Source organism: Urocitellus parryii, chromosome 2, assembly GCF_045843805.1.
Source record: "Urocitellus parryii isolate mUroPar1 chromosome 2, mUroPar1.hap1, whole genome shotgun sequence".
Classification (NCBI taxonomy): domain Eukaryota; kingdom Metazoa; phylum Chordata; class Mammalia; order Rodentia; family Sciuridae; genus Urocitellus; species Urocitellus parryii.
Genome location: NC_135532.1, coordinates 169323885 through 169348197, shown reverse-complemented (window position 1 = coordinate 169348197; position 24313 = coordinate 169323885). Strand labels below are relative to the sequence as shown.

At 37.4% G+C, this 24313-nt stretch overlaps 1 protein-coding gene across 2 annotated transcripts in view; it reads right to left on the bottom strand.

The window, feature by feature from the left end:
* The window catches only part of Slc15a2 (solute carrier family 15 member 2), a 33792-nt gene extending 9713 nt beyond the window's left edge, over positions 1-24079 (bottom strand). The window contains exons 1-17 of one of the 2 annotated variants that reach the window (XM_026394578.2): positions 23942-24079; positions 22017-22104; positions 21325-21466; positions 16185-16277; positions 14994-15093; positions 13033-13123; positions 12642-12719; positions 6912-6994; positions 6413-6499; positions 6174-6263; positions 6038-6082; positions 4675-4707; positions 3727-3815; positions 2502-2583; positions 1591-1725; positions 889-1053; positions 692-738 (exon numbers count right to left, since the gene is read on the bottom strand). In XM_026394578.2, coding sequence (XP_026250363.1) covers positions 692-738; positions 889-1053; positions 1591-1725; positions 2502-2583; positions 3727-3815; positions 4675-4707; positions 6038-6082; positions 6174-6263; positions 6413-6499; positions 6912-6994; positions 12642-12719; positions 13033-13123; positions 14994-15093; positions 16185-16277; positions 21325-21466; positions 22017-22104; positions 23942-24079 — 1586 coding nt within the window. The remainder of the gene's footprint in view (positions 1-691; positions 739-888; positions 1054-1590; positions 1726-2501; positions 2584-3726; positions 3816-4674; positions 4708-6037; positions 6083-6173; positions 6264-6412; positions 6500-6911; positions 6995-12641; positions 12720-13032; positions 13124-14993; positions 15094-16184; positions 16278-21324; positions 21467-22016; positions 22105-23941) is intronic. The other variant, XM_026394585.2, reaches the window with a different exon arrangement.
* Positions 24080-24313: the final 234 nt, after the last annotated feature.

Sequence of the window (24313 nt, the reverse complement as noted above, 5' to 3'; positions counted from 1 at the left end):
GTTTGCTTTTCCTGAAGAATACTCAAAAGCAAGTGATTATGATTGTTCCATCCTTCAGTGAAATTCAGATTTTTCATCAAAACTTCTGTACAACACTCTTCTTAACAACAACTACCTCATCTTGGTGGCACATACAAGGCACGTGTATCTCATGTCTAATTCCTACCACAGACAGCAGGTGACCTCTTTGGTGCTCCATCTCTGTATCTATCCCTTGCTTCAGCTTTGTCTAGATTCAAAATCAAATCTTTTGACTTAAAATGTGAACGACACCAAGATGCCACTATAGATTTACAATAATTTAAACAACAGATTTCCAATTACCAACTTTGAAGGGAGATTACTTGCTTACTTCTAAATTTCTCTCTCATGGTCACAGAAAGAAAGTACTTAGTTATTTTCTTGAGGTCAAGATAAATGGATAAAATACAGGAGAAAAATATTTGCAGTGGAGCAGAGCAGGCATATGGAAATAGTGTCATTTTTTTAATTCCACGTGAGAAAGCAAGCCTAGCTCCCTCTCACTGCCCTGGAAGATGCTTTTGGACACCAGTGTCCCTGACCTTCTAGGAGAGACAATCCCTGTTCAGAACAAGTCAAATGAGGCCTCTTTATCTGAAGCCCCAACGATCAGAAGAAACCCCCAGATTCAAGAAAATGGTGTGGCCTGGGGTCTGCCTGATATCCAAACCTGATGGCTGTCATCCCATTTGTTGTTTTGTTTTCTATATCCTTTACCTAGAATAGAGGAAAGTAAAAAATCAGTAACAGCTGATAAAGGGAACCGATGATCAGAACATTGAATCAGCAGACAGATCCTTGATATGGATGAGCCAGCCATCCTCCTTTGAGATGGCAACTTGGAACATGGGCAATTCCTCAACTCACCATCATGCTGGAGACACTTTTCCCATTCTCATGAATGATCAGACTGTACCAGTTCTTCTCCTCCACAGAATGCTCAGTATAGACAGACAAATTATGATACTTCAGATGGAAGTGGAAATCCTGGCTTTTTGTTTTCAGGTGCAGTTTGGAATAATTTGTTGTTTTCTGTAGAATGAAGTACCTGTTACACTCACCTTCTATGCCAGCTTGAAAATGTTTTTGTATGTTTTGCTTTTTGTTTTGGGAATCACTGGGAATTAAACCCAGGGCCTTACATATGCTAGGCAAGCTATCTACCACTGAGCTACAGGTCTGAGCCCGCTAACCCAGCTTGGATACTGCAATTTCATAGCATCTCAGGGTGAATCACCTCATCAGATACTAATAATTTCTTTCTTTGAATTAGTTAGTTCTAGGAATGTACCATAGGAGATAGAGGCATTCATAAAGATTCATGAGTAAGGATGTTCATTATAGGATTATATATAATAATAAAAACTTGAATGTCTATAGGAAAATATTTAAATTAACTATATATATATATATATATATAGGATGGAATATTATATACTCATTAAAATCATGTTGTCATAAATTATCTAAGAACACAGGAAATGTTTATGATACAATTCATGTTAAGAAAAAAAAATCAAGGTCAATACAGTACATAAAGCTTCTGATTCATTCAGGTTCATAACTCACCTGAAAGGATTTGATGGACTCTATCAACAGAGAATGATTTCCATTCCCCAGCACTGTCACTTTCACTTCATCATCTGCCAGGTTCAAGATTTGTAGGTAGATTTCTTGAGAACCTGGCTGGAGTGGGGCCATTCCCTTAGAACAAAAAACATATATTGGAATCACCAACAAATAACCCTCCCGGAACATGATAACACATAACTTGGTCCTGCTCTGACAACCTAACCTATGTAGTCAAAAGGACATGGTTTTCTCCCTCTGAAGAGCATTTGGCACTTGTAATTTGGAAGGCTGAGGTAGGAGGATTGCAAATTCAAAGCCAGCCTCAGCAAAAGTGAGGCCCTAAGCAACTGAGTGAGACCCTGTCTCTAAATAAAATACAAAATAGGGCTGGGGATGTGGCTCAGTGCTTAAGTGCCCCTGGGTTCAATCCCTGGCACCACCCCCCCCCCCAAAAAAAGAAGAGTGTTCGGTTTAGAGAACCCTAATGGTAACTTGAAGGGGGAAACAGTTCAATGAAGCAGGCACCAATGCCAGGAAACAAACTATGTGTTTTTCAACAAAGTCGTGACCTTACACTTCACTCCCCATTAGTGGCTATTTGACTGCCAACCATAATCTATTAAGTATTTGGAAAGGTATCACAAAAGCCTGTGTTCCCTAAACAGATGGCTAGATATCTTGGATATTAGTGTTTGGGAATTCCCTGAAAATAAACTCTGAATCATTCATGCAAAAGTTGGACTTCATTTTGCATCCGTATCTATTTACCTATCATGCATACTTACCATGCACTTCCTATAAAACAAATACTGTGCTAGGTCCCAGGGAATCAAGAGTGAACAAGTCAGTACAGTGAACAAGACAGATATGGTCCTGCCCTCCTGGAGCTTAAGATTTGTTGAACTCACATTTATTTTTATTTCTATCACTGCTGCAACTGCAAATGCCAGGCATGCTAGGATCATGCCAACTGCCATTTTCCTGAGTGATCTGCAGACAAAAGGGAGAGAGAATTGTTCTATCCTTTAGACTCTACAGTAAGAATTCCAAACTCCTTAGCCTATCATTAAAGACCTTTCCTGATTTAGTACCAATTACTTTTCAAAGCCTTTCCCAGAACTCTTATTAATACATCTTCTCCCCCTTCTTTTACTAGAGGCACATCAAACTTCTCTTTGTAATTGTACCATCTTTTCCCACCTCTACCTTGACTTATGAGTTTCCTATCCATTTTGTCATAATATCAAAAATAACAGCAATACAACCAGATTTGTTGAACATTTACCATATATCAGGTCCTGTACATGCTTTAACTTATTTTCTTCTTCAGAAGCCTTTTTTGACCCTGGTGACTGGAAGGACTCTCTCCTTTTCTACACCTTTCTACCATTTTCATCTTCCCTTCCTAGAGCATTTAACATAATTTACCTATGTAATCGTTATTCTCACATATGCTCTAGCTCCCTTACTAATCAGTAAACCCCTGGATGGGAAAACCTGTGCTTGATTTACATTTGCATAGCACTTGGTCCTGAACTCCCTGATGTCTGTTCAGAGAGTGGTGAGTAAATGATAGGCCATTTGAATGCAGTAAAATAATAATAATAATAATTTAAAAAGGAGACTTGAAACCCTCCTCTGGAAAATATTACGAAGAATAACTTCTATTACAAAGAATAACTTCTAAAATAGGAGAGAAGGAGTAATTGGGAATAATTCTATCCTCTGCCCAACCCTGTTTCCCGCTTGTTTCATAGGGACAATGGTAAATTTAAAGGAATTAATTATCATCAAAAACTTTGGGCTTCTTTGAAGAAGCAACATTCAAAGACAAAGCAACAAGTTGGTTTAGGAGCCTACCCTCATATACTTTTGACTTTTAATAAAGCCTGGACCCACCCCTTCAATATCACACACTTACATTCCTAGTGAAGGCTTTGACTCTCATTGATTACACCTAACTCCCACTCTTCAATATTAATAGGCACATAATTCAATGAGGAAAAATAGAAGCAAAAACAATAAACCAAACCCAGACATAATTAAGTAGAAACATACAGGTATTGAATCTGTATCAAAGTGAGCAAAGATTGAATCAGTTTGCAGTTAATACAAGGTATAGTGAGCACTTACGAGAAGTTAATTCCACACTTGGAAATCAGAGGATAAATGACAAGGTCAAACAATGGGATGCAGACAAGAACCAAAAAGGGATTTAGTACCTGCAATGCATGGTAAAAAAGGATTAGCTACAAGTGTTCTCTCATAAATGTGAGCACATGCTGGTCTTTGCATGCTTGCACTCTCATCCACATACACTTAGTACATATGGAACGATTCAACATCTCTCAGCCCTTTACACCCAAGACTATTTTCCTTGTATAGTACCTTCCAAATATCCCAAGGGGCTACTTTCTCTCTGAGAGTGTTTTTCAGCCAATCATATTCAGAGTTCTCCTCTCCCACTGTTACTTTTTAAATTTTTTTTAAAAAGAAAACATTTTTAGTTGCAGATGGACACAATAACTTTATTTTATTTATTTGTTTATTGTTATGTGGTGCTGACGATCAAACCCAGTGCCTCATATGTGATAGGCAAGTACTCCACCACTAAATCATAACCCCAGCCCCTACCATGACTTATTTTCATAGCTTAGTTTCATAGCTCAAAGGGAATATGACATGGTCAAGGGAAAGGAAGGAGAGAAGAAAGAAGTAGGTATTGTTGAACAAGAGGCTTAAAAGGGAACTGGGAGTCATCAACAGATTCTGACTCCATTGCCCACACAACAAAGGCTTATACTCTCTTTGGCAATGTTTCCATTATCCACTGCTTTGACAAAAAAGAAATCCAATGATTATACTTTACCTGTGGGGGGACAAGCTCACTCTCCCTGGAATTGGGAGGCAACTACTTTCCAAATATTTAAAGTTTAAAAAGAATTTTATCATCTCTGAGGTTGTTCCTCCTCAGTATATAAGAAGAAATGCATCAGATTACAGCTGTTAATCCTAATACTGCAGGTAGAGGGATAGATGAGGAAAGAAACACATCCACATGCCTACAGGGAAGTCTCCTACCTGCATCTGGTCCGGCTGAAGCACAAAAAATCCCTGAAACATTATAATAAATGGTAGTGAGATGGTGCAGAAGACAAGAAAAGTCCAGATGAATAATCTTGCTAATTAGCAGGCAAAAGCATTTAAAAGAAAATTCATCAGATCTTTGGTTGAGGACCGCTATCTTGCCTGTTTGGGACTGAGAACAGACTTGGAATGGCTTCTGGCTACATTTGGTGAAGGCTGATGGCCCTAAGGGAGAATATTCTTTTCTGTGTACATGTTGAGTATACTTGAAATGCTTGGGATTAGAAATGTTTTGCACTTTGGAATATTTGCATATATATAATGAAATATCTTGGGGATCAGACCCATGAGACCCTGAACATGAAATTCATTCATGTTTTATATCTTTCTCATACACACGGCCAAAGATAATTTTACACAATACTCATAATAATGGTATGCATGAAATAAAGTTTCACGGTTGGAATTTTCCACTTGTGGCATCATGTCAACACTCAAAAAGTCTAGGATTTTGAAGGGATTTAGATTATGGATTTTGGGGTTAGGGATACTCAACCTATACTATACTTTTCTTAGACTTTGGAGAAGATAGAGTTGCTGTGTTTTTATTAATTTCAGCAACTGCAGTTCTAAGTGGTAATAATGAAAAGGAAAAGACATTGTTCTTAGGGTGAGGATTCCCACTGACACAGTGCTTCCAAAGTTGTTCTCCAGAGGGTCAACAAGAGGACCACCATGGTTAATCTTGGACTACTAGAGAAAGGGAGAGGTAAAATTATATTTAGCAGGCTGGCTTCAAACATACTGCTAATATGACTCTGGCATCACCCCATCCTGTCTGTCTTCTTCAGAACTATACTATCATAACCTAGGAAGTAGAACAGTTGAGAGCATGGATGATACTTTGAGTGAACTGAAGAACAGCATTTGGAAAAAAAGAAAAGAATATTTACAACTTTTCCATTCTTTCCACATCCTTATACAAAATGTTCTACCTCTCACACGTCCCCTGCTGGGCCATGCCTGAGAGATGGAACCAGTTGTGTAATAACACCAATCAAACCTGTCCCTGCTTATGTTCTAGGATTAGCTAGAAGAAAATCTCCACCCCAGGTCTGTATCACTTCATTTGATATCCCACTATCTAGCTACATCCTGGTATACTTATTTCTCATCCTTATGTTCCTGATTTCTAAAGATAAAGTTCTGGTTTTTATTTCATTGTCTGCTCAGTGCTTAGGCTAAATGCACATCTAAAATGATACTGTATTGATTTTTAGGCAAAAACACAAATTAAATTTTCTTCAATATGGATGATGAAAAAAATAAACGTCTCTCAAAAATCTCTTCTACTCACCAAATTCCCATTCATCTTGGTGGCTTGCAGGGTCCATCGTGAGCCCTGGGGCAGACAAATGTTAATAAGTTAAATTTCTATTCTATGGGAGTAAAGTAGTGGAAGAAGGGGTAGCTTTCAAAAGGACTATTCTTACCTGCTGATCCAAAAGAGCCCAGAACATGGGCAATGGAATATAAAGGAACAGTATCCTAGTCAGTGCCTTGACATCCATAATGAGACGCTTCTGCAGGGAGGAAGAAAGAATGGAATTGCCGGAAGTTCCACTTAGAAAAGAAGTTCCCAAAAGCAGAAAGAGAAAAGAGTCAAATACACAGGAGAAGATGTATTTGGAAGACCCCATAGAGCAAGGAGACTTCTGCAGTGTTCACTTACTGGGTACTTCTCAGAGGCCCAGTCCAGCCAGTGCTGTCGCTTTGGAATATCCCCAGAACGGTTCTTGAAGCGGTTGGAAATAGCAAACTAGTGCAGAGCATAGATATCAGGTGAGAGAAAAAGAGAAACCATTCTCTGCCTTTTCCAATTTTTTTTTCCTCACACACATACACACATACCTTTTGTGACCTATTCCAACTCTTTGATCTCATTAGACATTGAATTTCAGAATACTCAAGATGTAAATTTATCTTTTTTCCCATTAACATCATATATAACTATATATCAGAATATTTTTGCCAATTTCAAAAATGATTATGCTATTTTTTAAATTTAATGGTTAAGTAGAGATATGGAGGAAAATCAATTAATCTCAGCTTGTCAAAAACCATGCATGTAGAACAGAGATCACAGAGAAAAATAAAAGGCCATTTTCAAAGGTGTATACACTCAGCATAGCATCTCTTTATTCTTTTGATTGCAAAAGGTAGGTACTTACCCAGATACATTTCATAACTTGAGCCACTATGTTTCCTTCAGGAGGTGGTTTTTTGTACATTTTGCTTCCCATTGCAAACACAACTGCAATTGATACACAAACAATGTTCTTAGCATGTCATTTGGTGTGCTCGGTGCATCAATGCTGAACTGTAGGAGTGATGGGCAAATCTCATAAAGAGATTACACTTCCTGACTTTGATGTTATAAAAATTACAAGCCAAGAAGAGATAAAATAGTCAACTGGTATCTATTGAGACTTTCACGTAGTCACAGAGATGTAAGTCATCTTTGGTTCTCATTCTTCTTTCTCCATCCTCATATCTGATGTTACCAACTTTCATAGATCACCTTTCTTCAATGTATTGTCCATTGGCCCCATTTAGGTTACCATTGCTCCTACCCTCATACAGACTTTCCAACTTTCTACCCTTGATTATAAAATGGCCACCAACTTGTTTTTTATCCTCTGATCTCTTCCTTTTTTAATATGATGCCACATTAAAACCTTCTTTCCAGAATCTTCCTAATAAGCCTGAATTCCTAGCAGGAAAAATTCTCTAAAATTCATTATTAACTTACCATATTCAAGGTTATTTGTACATGTAAATTATTAAGCATTTTACATACATCAACTGATTTAACCTGACAAAATATACATATTATTATCTTATACACAAATAAATCAAAGATTAAAAAATTAACCAACTTGGGCTACAGATGTAGCTCAGAGGTAGTGCACTTGCCAAGAATGTGCAAAGCCCTGGGTTTGATCCCTAGTATCACTAAACCAAACCAAACCAAACCACACTAAAAAAAAAAAAAGTACCATGTATAAAGTTATACAACTAGAAATTGTCAGGAATTTTTTTCACCTGAGACCATTCTGATTCAAAAATCCATGCTCTTAACTACATAAAGCATTTTATTCACTAATCATTGCATCACACACTGTACTAGATACTACCAGGAACACAGGTGAAAGGGATGGCTCCTATCCTCAAAGGACACCTCAGCCTACTATTTTTTTTAATGTTTGTATTAGTGCATTAAAGTTATACATAATAGTGGGGTTCATTTTGACATATTCATAAATGCACATAACATAGTTAGCTCCATTTCAGGCTTCAGTAGTTTCTCTTTCCCTCCCCTCCTCCCTCCCCCTAATCACCTTCCTGTACTTGATTGGTCTTCCTTCTATTTATTTATTAATTTTTAATTGGTGCATATAGCTATATACAAAGTTTGAATGCACTGTGATATATTCATACATGCACATATAATGTGGTCAACTTCATTTCCCTAGTTCTTCCACTTTTTCTTCTCTCCTCCTTTCCCCTTTATCCCCTGTCTCTGTCCTACTGATCTTCCTTCCATTTTTGCAAGGTTCCTTTTTTTAAAAAATCCTTTTCTTTCTCTCTAGCTTCCACATATGGGAAAAAAAACATTCAATCCTTAACTTACTGAGTCTGGCTTATTTCTCTTAGCACAATGTTCTCCAGTTCCATCCGTTTACCAACAAATGACATAATTTTATTCTTCTTTATGTCTGAGTAGAACTCTATTGTAAATATATACTACATTTTCTTCATCCAGTCATCTATTGATGGGTACCTAGGCTGGTTCCATAACTTGGTTATTGTGAATTATGTGCTATAAACACTGGTAAGCATATATCAATATGGCATGCTGATTTTAGTTCTTTTGGATAAATACCAAAGAATGAGATAGCTGAGTCACATGGTTGTTCCATTTTCATTATTTTGAGGAATCTCCATACTGCTTTCCTAAGTGGTTGTACTAATTTGCAGTTCCACCAACAATGCAAGAATGTCTGACACCTCACCCCCACACATCCTCACCAGCAATTAACATTACTTGTATTTTTGTTAATTGCCATTCTAACTGTGGTGAGATAAAATCTTAGTGTATTTTTATTTGCATATATTTTTAAATTTCCATATATTTGTTTGCCAATTATATTTCTTCTTTTGAGAAAAGTCTATTTAGATCTTTTGCTCATTTATTAAATTATTAATTTTTTGATTTTTAAAAAATTTTTATATATTCTAGTTATTAATCTCCTATGGAAGAGTAACTGGCAAAGACTTTTTTTTTCCTCAACCTACTGCTTCTCACCTTATGTTTCATTACTCTTCTTTAGGTATATTATGCTCTAACCACTATTCATCATTCTTACACAAAATTATATTCTGTACCATTTGTATTCTTTTTTTAACATTGTTTAGTTGTCAATAGACCCTTTTTCGCTTGTTTATATGTGGTGCTGAGATTCGAACCCAGTGCCTCACACATGCTAGGCAAGCTCTCTACCACTGAGCTAAAATTCCAGTCCCCATTTCTATTCTTAAGTTCCTCCTGTTTCCCATAACCTACATCTGTATTTCTTATTTCCCTTTTATTTTTCGAATCATTGGCAATAATTTTATGATTATAAAATTTTTATGATTATAAAATAAATTTTATGATTATAAAATAGTAAGTGCCATATTTTTCAAGTTTACTAAGCTTCAATTAAAATCAGTGGAAAGATTTCATCTTGGTTCCTCTCTACGTATTTTGCCCTTTAACAAATTTCCCATCTCCAGCAAGATGCCTCTCTAATACATCTCTGCTAATGATGGCTTTCTCAGTCACCAGTAGCATTTTCCAATATCCTTACATAACAGAACTCATGAGTCACCTTACTTTTTTTCCTTTAGTTTTATAATTTCTTCATCCTTAATCAGGTTAACTCTACAACGTCCTCTCAGTTTCCCCAAGGCTTCTTCAAACAGCATTCATTAACTATCATGACCTTCTTATTGTTGAAATAAATAGCGTTCAGGGAAAGAATGATAATGCTGAGAATGAAGTGGTCAGATAAAGAGGTACAAAAGAAAGATTTTGTAATGATCTAGGAGAGGCCTTGATCCCTGTCAATGTTGCAACAGTGACAGTGGAGTGATAAAGGATGGCTTGTAATCAATTTGATAATGTCACACTTAAATTTTAAGGTCATTTATCTGAAGGAGTCAGAAATGTGTCTCTATACTATCTCCTCCCTCTAGGAGATGATGTTGCTTACTGCACTAAGAAAACTGAAGTCTTCAATGGAAATTCCATTTTCTGTCACCACATCCATTAATTCCTGTGTCCACATGCATCTTTTCCTTCCTCCATTTAGGTGAAGGTGATGTTCCTCCTCTGTCTAAAGCTCATTCTTCCATGTGGCTTTCGTACCAACGATTCTGTCCTTTTTTCATCTTCTACCTGTTTCTATACTGGATTTTTCCTAATAATATTTGGGCTCAATATCTCATCTCTTGAATTCCTATCACGTTCCAGCACAAATACTTGCTGTTTTCACTTTTTAAACCTTATTCACTTCTAAATTACTCCAATCAGTCTGATATCACCATATCAATGACATCCTTGTTGCTCTACGGATATTTTCACTTTTAGCTTCTCGCCCAATAACAATTGTCACTCTGAACAAGTCCCTTCTTGAAATCCTCTTTGTATTCAGTACAGCATGATTACCGCTGTGGCCATCCCTTCTAAATTTCATTTGTAGAATTTTCCTCTGTGCCTGTCCTTTATATGCTTGTGTGCCTTGAGGTTTGGTCCAAGGACTTCCTTTTATCTTATTTTAATTATCTCTTCTTTATCTGGGCTCAAGATTTAATTGCTATCCATGTACTCCTGACTCCAGGTCTATATCTATAGCTCAAACAATTCCTCAGAGCCCTAAACCAGTTATTTCCAAATAACTGTTTGTTGATTATAATTGTTTCAAGAACACCTAAAATGCAGCATGTCTCAAACAAAATTCATCAACATTGCCTGTTCTCCCACACTATCTCATTTGACAACCTCACTATCTACCCAATTGTTTGAGCCAGAACTCTGCATCCAACATTGACTTATCTTCTCCCTTATTTAACATCTTTAATCATACCTAGGTTTGTTAATTCTACCAGGGCCTCCTTAGTGAGTTGCATAAGGCACTTGCCTTGAGCACAAAATTTAAGGGAGTGCCAAAAGTGCCATAATCAAGATAAATATTATCCTTGCCTCACCTTAAACCCAACCTTTCTCCATATTACAGAGATACCATTGCAAAATAAAAATCTAACAATCATTCTTCTGTTAAAAACTTTTTTCTTTGTTGATTCCCATTTGCTTAAAGTAACCTTCATTGTCTGGTTTCTGCCAATTTCTTCTTTTTATCTTTCTCATTTATGCTCCAGGTAATCTGAATTCCTTTGAGACCTTCCAACATATCATTCTATGTTTCACCTTATCTTACAAGTACCATGTTCTCTTTCTGAATCACTTACATTCCATTTTTTGGTTAATTGCTGCTCGTCCCTGAGGTCTTCCCTTAGAACTAATTTCTTTAGGCAAACATTTTACAACTTTCAGTTTTAATCAACCATCCCTTCTATGAACTCTCTCTCTCTTTCCTTCTTCAGTTGTGACACTGACCATACTATACCGTCAATTCTTGTTTCCTTATTTGTCTTCCACTCCCTACTAGACAATTTAACTTCCTGCAGAGAGTGAACTATATAGTTGTCTAATTCACCAATGTGGCCCCAATACCTAACACAAAATCTGTCACATAATAGATATGAATAGCACTCAGAAAACTAAAGCAGTCAACTAATAATGACATCCCTTATGTAACATTTCAATTTATAAAACATTTCACTGGCAGCATCTCTTTTGAGCTTCACAATTACTTGATATGTAAATTTCCTTATTGTGCAACGACCTAGAGAAGGAGGTATAGTACTAATCAGTGGAAAATCAAAAAATACTTGAGGAAATATTTGGCATTAAAGGGAGAAGGAAGCAGAGTGTATGCTCATAGCTCTCCTGGAATACATTTCCTTGGAATTGAGAACTCTGAGAATCACTACCAACCCTGATTCGATCCCAGTAGAAAATGAGCAGACTGAACATGGAGTCTCTGGACTCCTTGTTCTCTCTGGAGCCCTTGATGTGTTTGGACTGGCCATCTTCCGAGGGGGTGTCACCCTGAGTCTCAGAGTGAGAACAGGTTTCCAGGTCAATGATTAGAAACAATCATGCCCAACTTTCCCTGTGGCCCGCCTAAACTAAGTAACCCACATATACTCCTCCTCTTCCAGGGTTCTTTAAGGTAAAGAGGATGCCACTTGATCTAAGTTGTGTTACTTTCCAACCACTTATTCTCCTTGTTCCAAGGACAAATTCCTTGGGAACATTGAAGAACAGGGCAAATATAGTTAAACCTAGAAACTGCTTTAAAAGGCCCACAGAACTTTTGCCTTCTATTTAGCAAATAAATAAGTAACAACTGATATAAATTAGTCTGTGAGAGGATTAATTATCTCATTCCTTCCTTATGGCCTTGACTACACATTAGAATCACTTGAGATACTCTCAAACTTATAGATTCCCAGACCCCTGGTAGGTCCTACATGTAGTCCAGAGACTGGCTTTTTTATGGGTTCTTAAAAACTTCCTATCAGCTATGGAACAGTGGGCACCTCTTTTTTTTAAAGGGTTCTGACTTCATTCATAATTTATCTCCAAAGTCAAGGGAAAACTTCTATAACACTTACCTGGAACATTAGCATGAAGAGTGAATGAAGTAGTTTGTGTAAAGTGCCTACAAGACGCTCTTCCAATTGAAGGCATCAGTGATTCTTAGTTTCTTTCCTTTGCTGGCTGTACTTACCCAGTGCAATTACCATGAGCAGTCCTGGAACTCCAAAAGCCAATGCGTAGCAGTCATCTCCAAAACACTGCACATCTCCTGAAGAAAATGGGAGGAAAAATTAAAAAGTAACTCTGGATCTTGACTCTTCAATATTTTATTCTATTTTATTCTTGATGTAGACATCACCATCCCTTTTCCTCCCATCACCCCTTTTTTGGTTTGTTTGTTTTTTGTTTTTCGGCCAGATAAATTCAAACTAAAAGAAATTATCACGGATTTCCAAGCCATTATAAAAGGAGAAGATGGACTTCAGGAAGCTTTGAACAGCTTTTTGGCTGGCCAGAGTAAAGCCTTATACAGCTTCCCCAACACCCCCCCCGCCCCCCGACTTTCAAGAGAGGATCCTAACCTCTCAGCATGGGTGTGATAAATGTAGAAATCAAGCTCCCTGCATTGATGGAGAGGTAGAAGACTGAGAAGTATCTTGTCCGTTCCTCTGCCTAAAACAAACAGGATAAATCATCAGTGTAAAGTGCCTCTAGCTCCATCTCCACCACATGTTCAGATTTAGGTGGAGGTACATACAGACAGACAGATTCAGATACTACCTCCATGGTATCTGAATATCATATTAGATACTTAGTAACCCCAGACACACATTTACTTATCTTTTAAACTCCAGTATGATCAGCTTTAACATTTTTATACCCCTTTACCTTAGCAAAAAAATATGCTCATTCCGCCCTCAATACCTGTACATATCTACTTTAACATTAATTTCTTTACATTAAAAGTCTTTGTTTCCATTGGTTTTGTGTTCCTTTAGGACAGAAATTGTACCTTATTCATTCTTATAATCCCTAGTTCCTAGAACAGCATTTGACAGATATTAGAGACTTAATAAATGTTTATTGACCGTATTAGTTAAGTAAATAATAGATTTTGTGGACTGTGTGATAGGAATGGAACCAAAACACAAGGCAGTTCAGTAAACTGTTGACCAAGCAGGATGGAAGATTTGCCAGTGAATACAAAAAAGACATCAGTGGGCTTAGAAGTGGCTGGGAAAAGTTTGGAATTGGGTTTGTCCTCTTAAATAAAATATATTTGTGAACCAGCTACTTAATAAAACACCTTTCAAGGAAAGTTGCTGATGAATGATTCATTATACATTGCTGTGCTTCTTTCTGGCACCTCACATCTTTTCCTGACACAGTAGCACAATCAGTCCTTCCTCATGTTTAATTTATAATGTGCTTTGCTTCTTTTTCTGGTTCCCATTTAAACCTATTCCACTATCTAATTTGTATAGCTCCATGTATATAGAATCCCACTTGCCAAACTCGGTTATTTTCCCAAGGTCAGCAAGTAATGAGGATCTATGGACTCTTGCACAGATAAAAAGTATAAAATAATCTAAATGGTATGAATGGTAAGAGAAACACAGGAAGAGAGGAGACACAGAAAAAAAAGCAGAAAGAGACAGTAGGCACTATGTCAGAGAGAGGCTGGGGAAGGAAGGAGAGTGGGAGAGAGACAGAGGGAGACGGGGAGGAGGGAAGAGAGAGAGAAAGAGAAACATGATAAATAGCTACAAAATAAGGAATAGATACACGAACACACACATACAAAAAAAGGAAATTAAGAGCAAAAGATAGGAAGACAGAAATGTTGGCTAAGAATAGACTCTTCTCTTACATCATTGCTCCCTCATATGGGCTCATTTACCTTGGTCATATTGCTGTTTTTCTCCACTGACCATAGAAAGCATTTAGGGAAAGAGGGAACAATCAGCCAGGCAAATTCCTCTATGGAAAGTTATTCTAGTTCATTCCATTTAGTCTTTCTTTTTTTCCCCTCACACAAAAATCTCAAAAAGCTAGACATGCTTACATCATCACCACACCACTCGATAGCTCCCATTCTCAAAGGGCTTACCTTGCTTCTTAAATACCTCAAGAGACGTCAACTCACTACCTCCAACTCCTACTGCTTGAAGTTTTTCCTTCCATCAAGCAAACAGCTCGCTTCCTTTAGCTTTCACTGGTCTTAGGTTTATACACCAACATCCTTTCAACATCTATAAACATCTAAAAACTATTGTATGATACTTTCCTATATTGTTATCCAAGGTAACTCTCCTCATTTTCCTCATATGTATTTTACTCCATCTCCCCCCGACCCCCAGTTACTTTTCTTTGGATGTGTTTTGGTTTTTCTATTAGTGACCAGTATCCAGCATTGGACACAATTCTTCAGACAGGATGTAATCAGTGGACTACTTCAATCTTAGCGAATCCAGGTACCCCCTTTTAATACTGGCTCTACAGTCTTGAAAATACGGGGGGAAGAAAAAAATAGGACTCTTACATGTTCTTCTTCAAACTGGTCTCCACCAAAAGCTGCCACACAGGGTTTGATACCTCCTGTCCCCAAAGCTATTAGACTCAGACCAACCAATGATAGGATTCTGAAATGAAAAGTTTAGGATGCTAATAATTTTAATATTGAACACAATTGCAGAGATGGAATAGTGTGCTAAAGACAGGGAGAAATGTACACAAGGGCAAAGACCCTCTTCACATTTCTACCCGGTGGGTGAGCACTTTCCATTTGCCTTTACTCCAAGAAATATTCATGGGCACTTAACTGTCTTTATGACGCTTGAGCATACTTTGTGCTAGTATGCATGGGAAGATTTTTGTTCTGGGTAGCTCCATTTACCCTTTGCATACATCAGATGGAAGCGAATACTGAAGTTAACACACTGGTTCTCAGTCTTGTTTTAGTCAAAGAGACACTTCAATAGAAAGGTTTTTATGGATCCTAATACCACATACCTTTACTAAGCACAAAATAAAAATGTTAAAATTCATCATAATAAATAGGAACAGTGTCAATTATTTTTATAAGAAACCACTAATGAGGTATCTAATATTTATTAACTTTTAAACAAAACCCCTAACTTAAAGAGAAAAACATGTATAGGCACATTATAGTAAGAATAAACATGACCTGAGTCTTAAGCAAGTATAATCCTCTCTACTGACTGAGCCCAAAGCATCAAAATCTACCAAATGCCTCTGGCTCCATAAATATCAATACCTTAAGTAAAGAGGGACAGAGCAATGGGAACAATATATAAATAGAAATATCTCAAACCTTGAATTTGAGTTCTACTATATATTATAAAGAAATACAATTTTTTAAAAAATCTCTGGTGAGATGCAGATGCTTGGATGAATGAGTAGGTGAAAGAAAACAACGGGTGTGAAAGTTGTAATTGTTTTCAAGCATATAAAAGGATTTTATGAAGAGAATAATAACTGGGCATTCTACATTCTCAAGTGCTTAATTAATAAAAGCAAAAGAGTTCTGACAACATAGCAAAGACTGCTATGACTGCTCATGAAACTCTTTTCTTAACCAATTTGGTAATAAAAATGTAGAGTGGGAAATAAAGGGATATCTCTGGTAAGAAAATAGAAAATCATCTGTAATGAATTCCTGAGACATATACCTGTCTAACAGAAGAAAATTAGTTCAGATGATTCTACTCACGTGTGTACCACGTTTCCCCCCAGTATTGGTATCGCACCCAAGGACTTGAGCACATGGCCAAGCACATACACCAGGGAGAGATAGATGATTGTCCTGTGGAGAAAGTTAAATGAGTCAGTCAATCCTGCATTACCCAGAGACTTGGGTAATACAGACTCAGGTGTTCATGCTGTTCTCAGTAAACAGAGGAGGAGGACTGGAGGAGGAGAGAATTAACCAAGAAACACAAGTAGAAATGATGGTGAATGGAGTAAATAGACTAGGAAAAGGGACTGCAATTCTTCCCTTCACGTTCCCATCTCATATTTACTCCTCTACACCCATTCCACGCATACATAGATCCCCCACCCCAGCCCACGTTGGTACAGATGTAACAAGAGTAGGGTGGCATTGCAGCAAGAATGATGACGTTTCAAATTAGAAAAACCAGTAGAACCGGATACCTTGACCAGAGGTGTTTTTCCCAAGGAATGTCTTTTGCTCTAGAAAGACAACTCCGAGTTAACAGGAGTGGCTAAAATAAAGGACTTTCTCTAAACCAACACTGGGATATGGAGAGAGGCTAAGGGCTTCTAGGTTCAGTCTAGGTAGTTTGGATACTTGGTTTAATCGTAGTCTCCACCACAGTTTCCTCATAGACAATTGCCAAAGGTAAGAAAGGACCAAAGAGGGAGACCGTCCACTGATAAAAATTATACTGTTTGGTAGAAACTTCCTGTGTGTTGTTTTCCCAAGGAATTCAAATGGCAAATAGAAAGAAGAGCAAGTAATTCTAGTGAGAACACATACAGAGATATACACATTGAAATATGCCACTTTACCACCTATCCTTCTTATGTGTCCTACCATACCAGCATTTTCTAGATTCATAAGTAAAATGTTAAAATTATAATGAAGCTTAGGAGTTATATACTATATATCTATGATGATTTTGAAAGTGTTTTATGCTAGGGCTGGGGATGTGGCTCAAGGAGTAACACACCTGGCATGCACGGGGTGCTGGGTTCGATCCTCAGCACCACATAAAAAATAAAATAAAGATGTTATGTCCATTGAAAACTGAAAAATAAATATTAAAAAAATTCTCTCTCTCTCTCAAAAAAGTGTTTATGCTAATATGAAATGTAAAAAAATGGAATGAAAGTATCAGAAAGACATTAGAGATGACAGAGAACTTAGGATGTGGATTCTTAATTCTAAATACCTAATTTTCCTAGACTGGTTTTCTAGGAAAGAGACTTTAAAGGGTATTTCATAGTAGGCAGGAAATAAGAATTTGGATGGTTAATCTAGAGCCCATGCATATCAGGGGAGAGGTCAGGCTTTCCCAAAAGGTGTTGTGTGATCTTCTTGAGAAAAGTTATCTGTTGGAATAAAAAGAATTTAGAGAGAGAGAAATTGAATGAAATGAAATAAAGTCTACCTATTAAGAACCCCAAAGAAATGATCTATGTTAGATCATCAGAGAGAAGCAAATAAACCAAGGGCGTCTGAGCTGGAGTGATGGAGTCTGAGAGGAAGATCAAAGCTTTATCCAATTGTTGGATTGAATAGAAGAAAGAAGCGTAAATGGTTTAGGAGGAAAATAGGCAACCTTTTCAATGAAATACCAATAGGTATGAAGGCATAAGAAAGGAAACTATCATGAAACATTACCAGAAGGAGAAAGAAGTCAAGAAAGACTTGAAAATTCTGCATTTGAAATAGGATCATCTACTGGATGCAGAACTATTTTAGGTAGAATTGACCAATTCCCCAACTGTACAAATCAGAACACTGAAATCCAAAGAAGTCAAATGAACTTCCTTAAGTACTATTTTCATCAGTAAGAAACTTCTGCTTTCTTACTCATAGGTCAGCATTCCTTAAGTTTTATCACAAACAAGCTGGTGTGGAAAAAGAAAAAAGGAAGAAGTTACAAACGTTATTTCACCATGAAGATATCAAAAGACAGAACCATTTTTAATTAGGTCTTAGAAACTGAGGAGTATATGCAGAGGAAGAGACCTTGCATGAAGTCAAGGCCAGACAAAAGGAAAAGGTGCAGACATCCAGAAGCATAAAAAAACACATTGAAGAAAGTAGTTCTAGAGACTTATAAGGTCAAGAACCCAGTTTGATAGGCATGGGTCATATGATATAAAAACTAGAAACTATTACTATGAATATTTTTCTCTCTTAAAAGCAACTGGACACTAAAATACCATCCTCTAACATGTAGTTACCCTCTCAGTCAATGTTTTCAGAAATCACAATGAGACCATATGTTTAATAATTTTTGTTTTCCACTATATTGTTATTGGCTAGTTTTCCTCTGTGTGGCCTTAAAGGAAGCCTCACTTCTTTCCACACAGAAAATAAATGGATTTCCTTATACAAGAGTCAGGGATGCTGGTGTCCATTTTCTCTTAACCAGTTTGGATTCTGGAATATTGAACAGAAAAAGGGTTTTAGCAATTGCTGACCATATTCAGGAAATTGTCCCTCGAACTGTCCATTGAACAATATTTCTAATGTTGTTGAAGGTTTTTCATCCTCAAGATAAGACCTGAAATAGGATCATCCTGAAAAAAAGTAAACTAAAGTGAAGGAAGGAGTGAAGGAGGAAGAGAGGGAGAGAAAGAGAGAGAAGGGGAGGTGAGGAATAATTTACAGTTTAAAAAGCATAAATTTGCCTTATGTTCCTCCAGCTAGTGAAGAAAGCAAGACTTTGGATTCAAATTAAAGAAGGTGAAGGAGGCTAGCACGGTAGCACACACCTGTAATCCCAGCGTCTCTAGAGGTTGAGGCAGGAGGATTGAAACTTCAAAGCGAGCTTCCGCAAAAGTGAGGCCCTAAACAACTCAGTGAAACTCTTGTCTCTAAATAAAATACAAAATAGGGCTGAGGATATGGCTCAGTGGTCATATGCCCCTGAGTTCAATCCCTGGTACCCTCAAAAAAGGTGAAGGAGAATCTTTCTTTTCTTGACTTTACAACTTAAAAAAAAAAGACATAAAATATGGTGGGAAGATAATACTAAAGGCTTATTTTTTTGGATTGTTGTCATTATTCTATTTGTATATGTGGTCTCTCTCTCTCTCTCTCTCTCTCTCACACACACACACACACACACACACACACACACACATACACACATACACACACACAAACACACATACACACACACAAACACACACACACAAACACACACACACACACACAATTCCTGTTTCCTCTCACTCTCTTTCTGAAAGAAATATCAAGTCACTACCAAAAGAGTTTTTATTTTTTGTTTTTGTTTTTGGTACTGGGGATTGAACTCAGGGGCACTCAACCACTGACCCACATCCCCAGTCCTATTTTGTATTTTACTTTACAGACAGGGTCTCACTGAGTTGCTTGGCACCTCGCAGTTGCTGAGGTTGGCTTTGAACTCTCGATCCTCCTGCCTCAGCCTTCCAAGCCACTGGGATTACAGGCATGCGCCACAGCACCCAGCCAAAAGAAAAAAACAAAACAAACCCCCAAATACCCACAATAAAATAAAAGATGTGTTCATGCCTGTCCACATCTACACTTAGTCTTGTGCCTATTTGAGGATCTGAGAGTACTTAAGTGCATAAGTGTATTAATTCAAACATTCATTGTGGGATAGCTCTGACCCAGGCACTGTTCTAGGTGCTATGGATGAAAAAAATATATAATAAATGACTTTGTACTTCAAGTTTTTGGAAGAAGACTAAGACGTATATCCAAACAATTATAATAAAATAGAATTTGATAAATGTCAATGATGGTTTAAAAAAAAGAGTTTAGAGAAGACTAGATTACTTCTGGCTAGTAGTAAAAAAGGAGGAGACAGAGAATACTCCATAGTGTAGGTAGTATTCAAGGTGAACCTGAAAGGTTTGTATATGAAAGAGTGCGGAAGGAAGGGGATTTCATGAAGTGATACCTCTTTTCTATGTTTACTTGCATCATTTTCTACTTCACAGAATCCCTTTATTTAACCTTCATGGTCAAACATGATTAAACTTAATTTTTCCACCTAATTTACTAGGTTTTCAACAGAATGCACTTTGAGAAATGCTAATTTAGATAAATCAATGAATGATGAATCCACAGAAAATAAATGAGCAATGGATATCCAAGATCCATTTCTCACTTAGAAGGACAATATTATAAAGGACAACTATCACATTATACCATGTATGTCTCTTAGTGATAGTTTCATGGACTTAAAAGATACTGAAGTTGGCTGGGGTTGTTGTAGCTCAGTGGTAGAGCGCTCGCCTAGCACGTGTGAGGCACTGGGTTCGAACCTCAGTACAATATAAATTTAAATAAAACAAAGGTATTGTGTCCCTACAATATATATATATATATATATATATATATATATATATATATATATATGACAAAACTTAAAAAAAAGGATACTTAACTAAATGGACCATTATTCTAACTCATGGAAACAGCTTGTGAGGCACTAGGTTCGATCCTCAGTACCACATAAAAATAAGTGAGTAAAGTTATTGTGTTCATCGACAACTAAAATAATTTTTTTTAAAAAAAGAATCTACAGAAAGAGGCTAAGAAGACAAACAGATGGCAAAAGAGCTAAAAAGAGAAACTGTGTAAGAAGATACCAAAGGAGTTAGGATGACTCAGTCTAGAGGAGATTTGGGGAAAGTATCAAATCACCACATCAAGATCTCTAAAATTATAAATTGCTGATATGTAGCAATCTTAATCCTCACTGAGATCAAAACAAGTAGTACAGAATGGAATACTGAAATTAGATTTAAGAAGAAAAAAAATCTCTGACTGAAAAGGCTAGGAAAAAATTGAAAAACCTGATAGTGGAATGAAATAGCTTTTCTGTGTCATCAGTCTTAAAGATATTCTTATTTGGGCTGGAGATATGGCTCAAGCGGTAGTGCGCTCGCCTGGCATGTGTGTGGCCCGGGTTCGATCCTCAGCACCACATACAAACAAAGATGTTGTGTCCGCCGAAAAAATAAAATTCTCTCTCTCTCTCTCAAAAAAAAAAATATATTCTTATTTGTTATTATGACCTAAGCACGAACAGAGGAAAGAAGATTCTACACAATGCATCTGTGAAATTTCTAGGAGAGGGACTGCCCATCTTTCTTACTTGAATTTTCCCAACCATGAGTCAGCAATGATTGCTCCCAGGATGGGGGTGAAATAACAGAGGCTGCTGAAGGCATGGTACACAGATGTGGAGGTGTCTTCGTTCCAATGCAGGAAATACAGGAAATACAGGGTCAGCACAGCTGAGAGGAAAAAAAAATAGGAGACAAAAAGGATAGATGCATTAAAATGATTTAGAAAGAAATATATTTGATCTCTGGCCTTGGAAGGTAGTTTGGTTTTCAGCACTCCTACTACTGAAGTAACTGGGGCATGACTGCCAAGCAATAAAGCTGGGCCCATGTGAGAGTCAATGGGCCGTGACAACCACACAAACACAGTGCTCCTCCCTTCAGCCTAAGCTCATCCCCGACATCATCTGGGCCAATGATCAAGATAACATGGGGCTTCCAATATCCCTTCCTTCTCCTTCCCAGCAGCAGTGTCATTCATAGACCCGAGGAGAATGGAATTCACATGCTGAGAGTTTTTCCACTTGTATCCTCATAGGCTGTGTTCTGGTTTCCATCTTGGCCAGCATGAGTTATTAGATGAAATCCCATAAGGCATTTACTCAGGGTCTTGGCCAAAGGAAAAGATTGATTTGCATCAAGGCAGGAAGAGCCGACAAGGGAAACAAGTACATTCACGATCAGGCTGCCAAAACAGGGTGACTCTAGGACACAAAATTACCTTTCATGCCATAATAGGAAAAGCGTTCACAGAATTCATTCACCACAATGAAGGCAATGCTCAGTGGATAGCTGGAGCCACAGATTTTCTGTGCAACAAAGAGACAACAGGCATGAGCTGTTTTTCTCTGGTTTAACCGCTTAATTTTCCCACAACTGAAAATTTTATTTATTTTAAATCACAATAGTAAGTAATATGGATCTGTGTCTCTGTTCTTCATGAAAGAACTCTTATCATTATTAAAACTGCTTACATTGCTGACTTAGGAGTAACAGAAGCTAATCTGAGTATTACTTTATTCTTCATTGAATATGGAACTGTTCAGACATTCCTTGATATAGGACCTGCTTACCTTGCCATAACTACTAAATGGGAAGCTGGAGCTCTGGGCAAGAATATAATCATACTTACTGCTAGAACAGAACAAAGAGATGGCCTATAAAATAACTGATACCCAAGCAGTTAGATTTAGATGTCAGTATCCTGCTTAGCTCCATTGTGGGGACTCACTCTTCTTGTCCCCACCTACCCTATTCACCATCTGGAAGGAATCCTGGCAGTATGATGGCTTCCTCTTCAGAGGCTGACGAAATCAGGCAAAGAGCTCAATATGGAGGGCAGAGATTGCTAAAGGTAAACTGATTGATCACCTTGACTTTGGGTGAAGAGTTCTGAAATTCTGTGGAAATTAAATGTCTGCTTTTCTTACTAACGTGATTCTATGGCATTTTCGTGATAATGCTACCAGAACTCAAAGGACAATGTTATAATAATATCAATCAGAATATCAAGATGGTCATGTTTTATTTCAAATCCTTACCCATTAAAATAGCTCACCTAATGTGAGGGTGGAGTATGGAGATATATCTTCCTTGGGAGAGCCAAATCTTATCAAGAGATTTATAATGTCTCTAATCTCATAACAAGTATACACATCTTTGTAAGTCTTTAAATTCTTTGGGACCAGAAGAAATTAATAGATAAATGAATACATATAGTAAATCAATATACTTATTCTTTTATCTGTACAGAGATGATACACCCACACCCTATGAATATAAAAATTTATTACTTTAGGATAATAACTTGCTTGAAATGTGTGTCAAACTGGGGCCTCTTACCTTTCTAGCTCACAGATTGAGAACTATGTAACTGGAGTTCATTTAACCTATTTGTACTTGCTACATGACATGATTACTGATTGTGTTAACATACTGACCTTGGCCATCCCATTACTCCTGCCTCATTGTCTCAGTTCTGTCATTCAAAAGAAATAAGACTAATACTAGCTCTCAGTCTACAATAAGAACTCAGCAAATATTAACTATTATTATTAAAATCTCTCTACTTGTAGGATTTTATATAGGATGAAATGAGATAATAAATTTGGAAGTGTTTTAACAAGTAATAATGTATTCTTTGTTTCTCTATCATATCTCCTATTGTAAACTGAGGGTATTTACTAACAGAAATTGGACCTGTTCTAAAACTTCTTTTGGTTTTCAGAAGGCGGCTCTGCACACAGGGGTAACTAAGGGCTGAGTTTTCGTATTGGTAAAGCAAGAACAATCACACACAGTTCCCCAGACAGGAATGCTTGCCAAGTTTCCCTGGACATTCAAATTGCTTTTTTTTCCCCCAAGGGTAACTCAGAATATGCAATGAAACCCACAACAAAACTTTGGATTCCAACTATAAAAACTCTGACTGCCTCTTCCTTCTGCTTCCTCTCATAAGCAAAAGAAATTTCAATATGGATTTGGTTTTCAGGTAAATCTAACTGCAAGAGAGAGAGAGAGAGAGAGAGAGAGAGAGAGAAGTTTTTATACCCTAATACAGCACAGTATGAAGTTCCAGAGGCCAAGGAGGAAAGCCAAAAGAACAAGGCTACTACTGTCAGAGGCAGAACTGAATTGAGAACTCACCGGAGATGACTTCTTTGGAGGGCTGGGAGGTCTGGGTGGTACCTCTTCAGTGGAGACAGGTGAAAAAAGAGTTTCCTTGGACTCATTTTTCTGGAAAGGATTCATGACTGGCTCTTTTCTCTCTCTCTCCTCAAGCATTTGGCTTCAGTAGGCAGTTAGGACAGCTGCCAGCCTACAGTGAAAAGGGGGACTGCTGGGAGGAGGGGAGGCTACAGCAACTAGGTTTAACCCTGTAGGTGTCAGTTTCAGAAGCTGACTGGCTCAAGGCAAAGCTGGAAGCTACAGGAAAAGAAAGGGCTGGTGTACCAGTTTAAAAGAATGATTGCATACAAAGTAAGGCATGGGGAAGTGAGAATGGATATGTCACACATC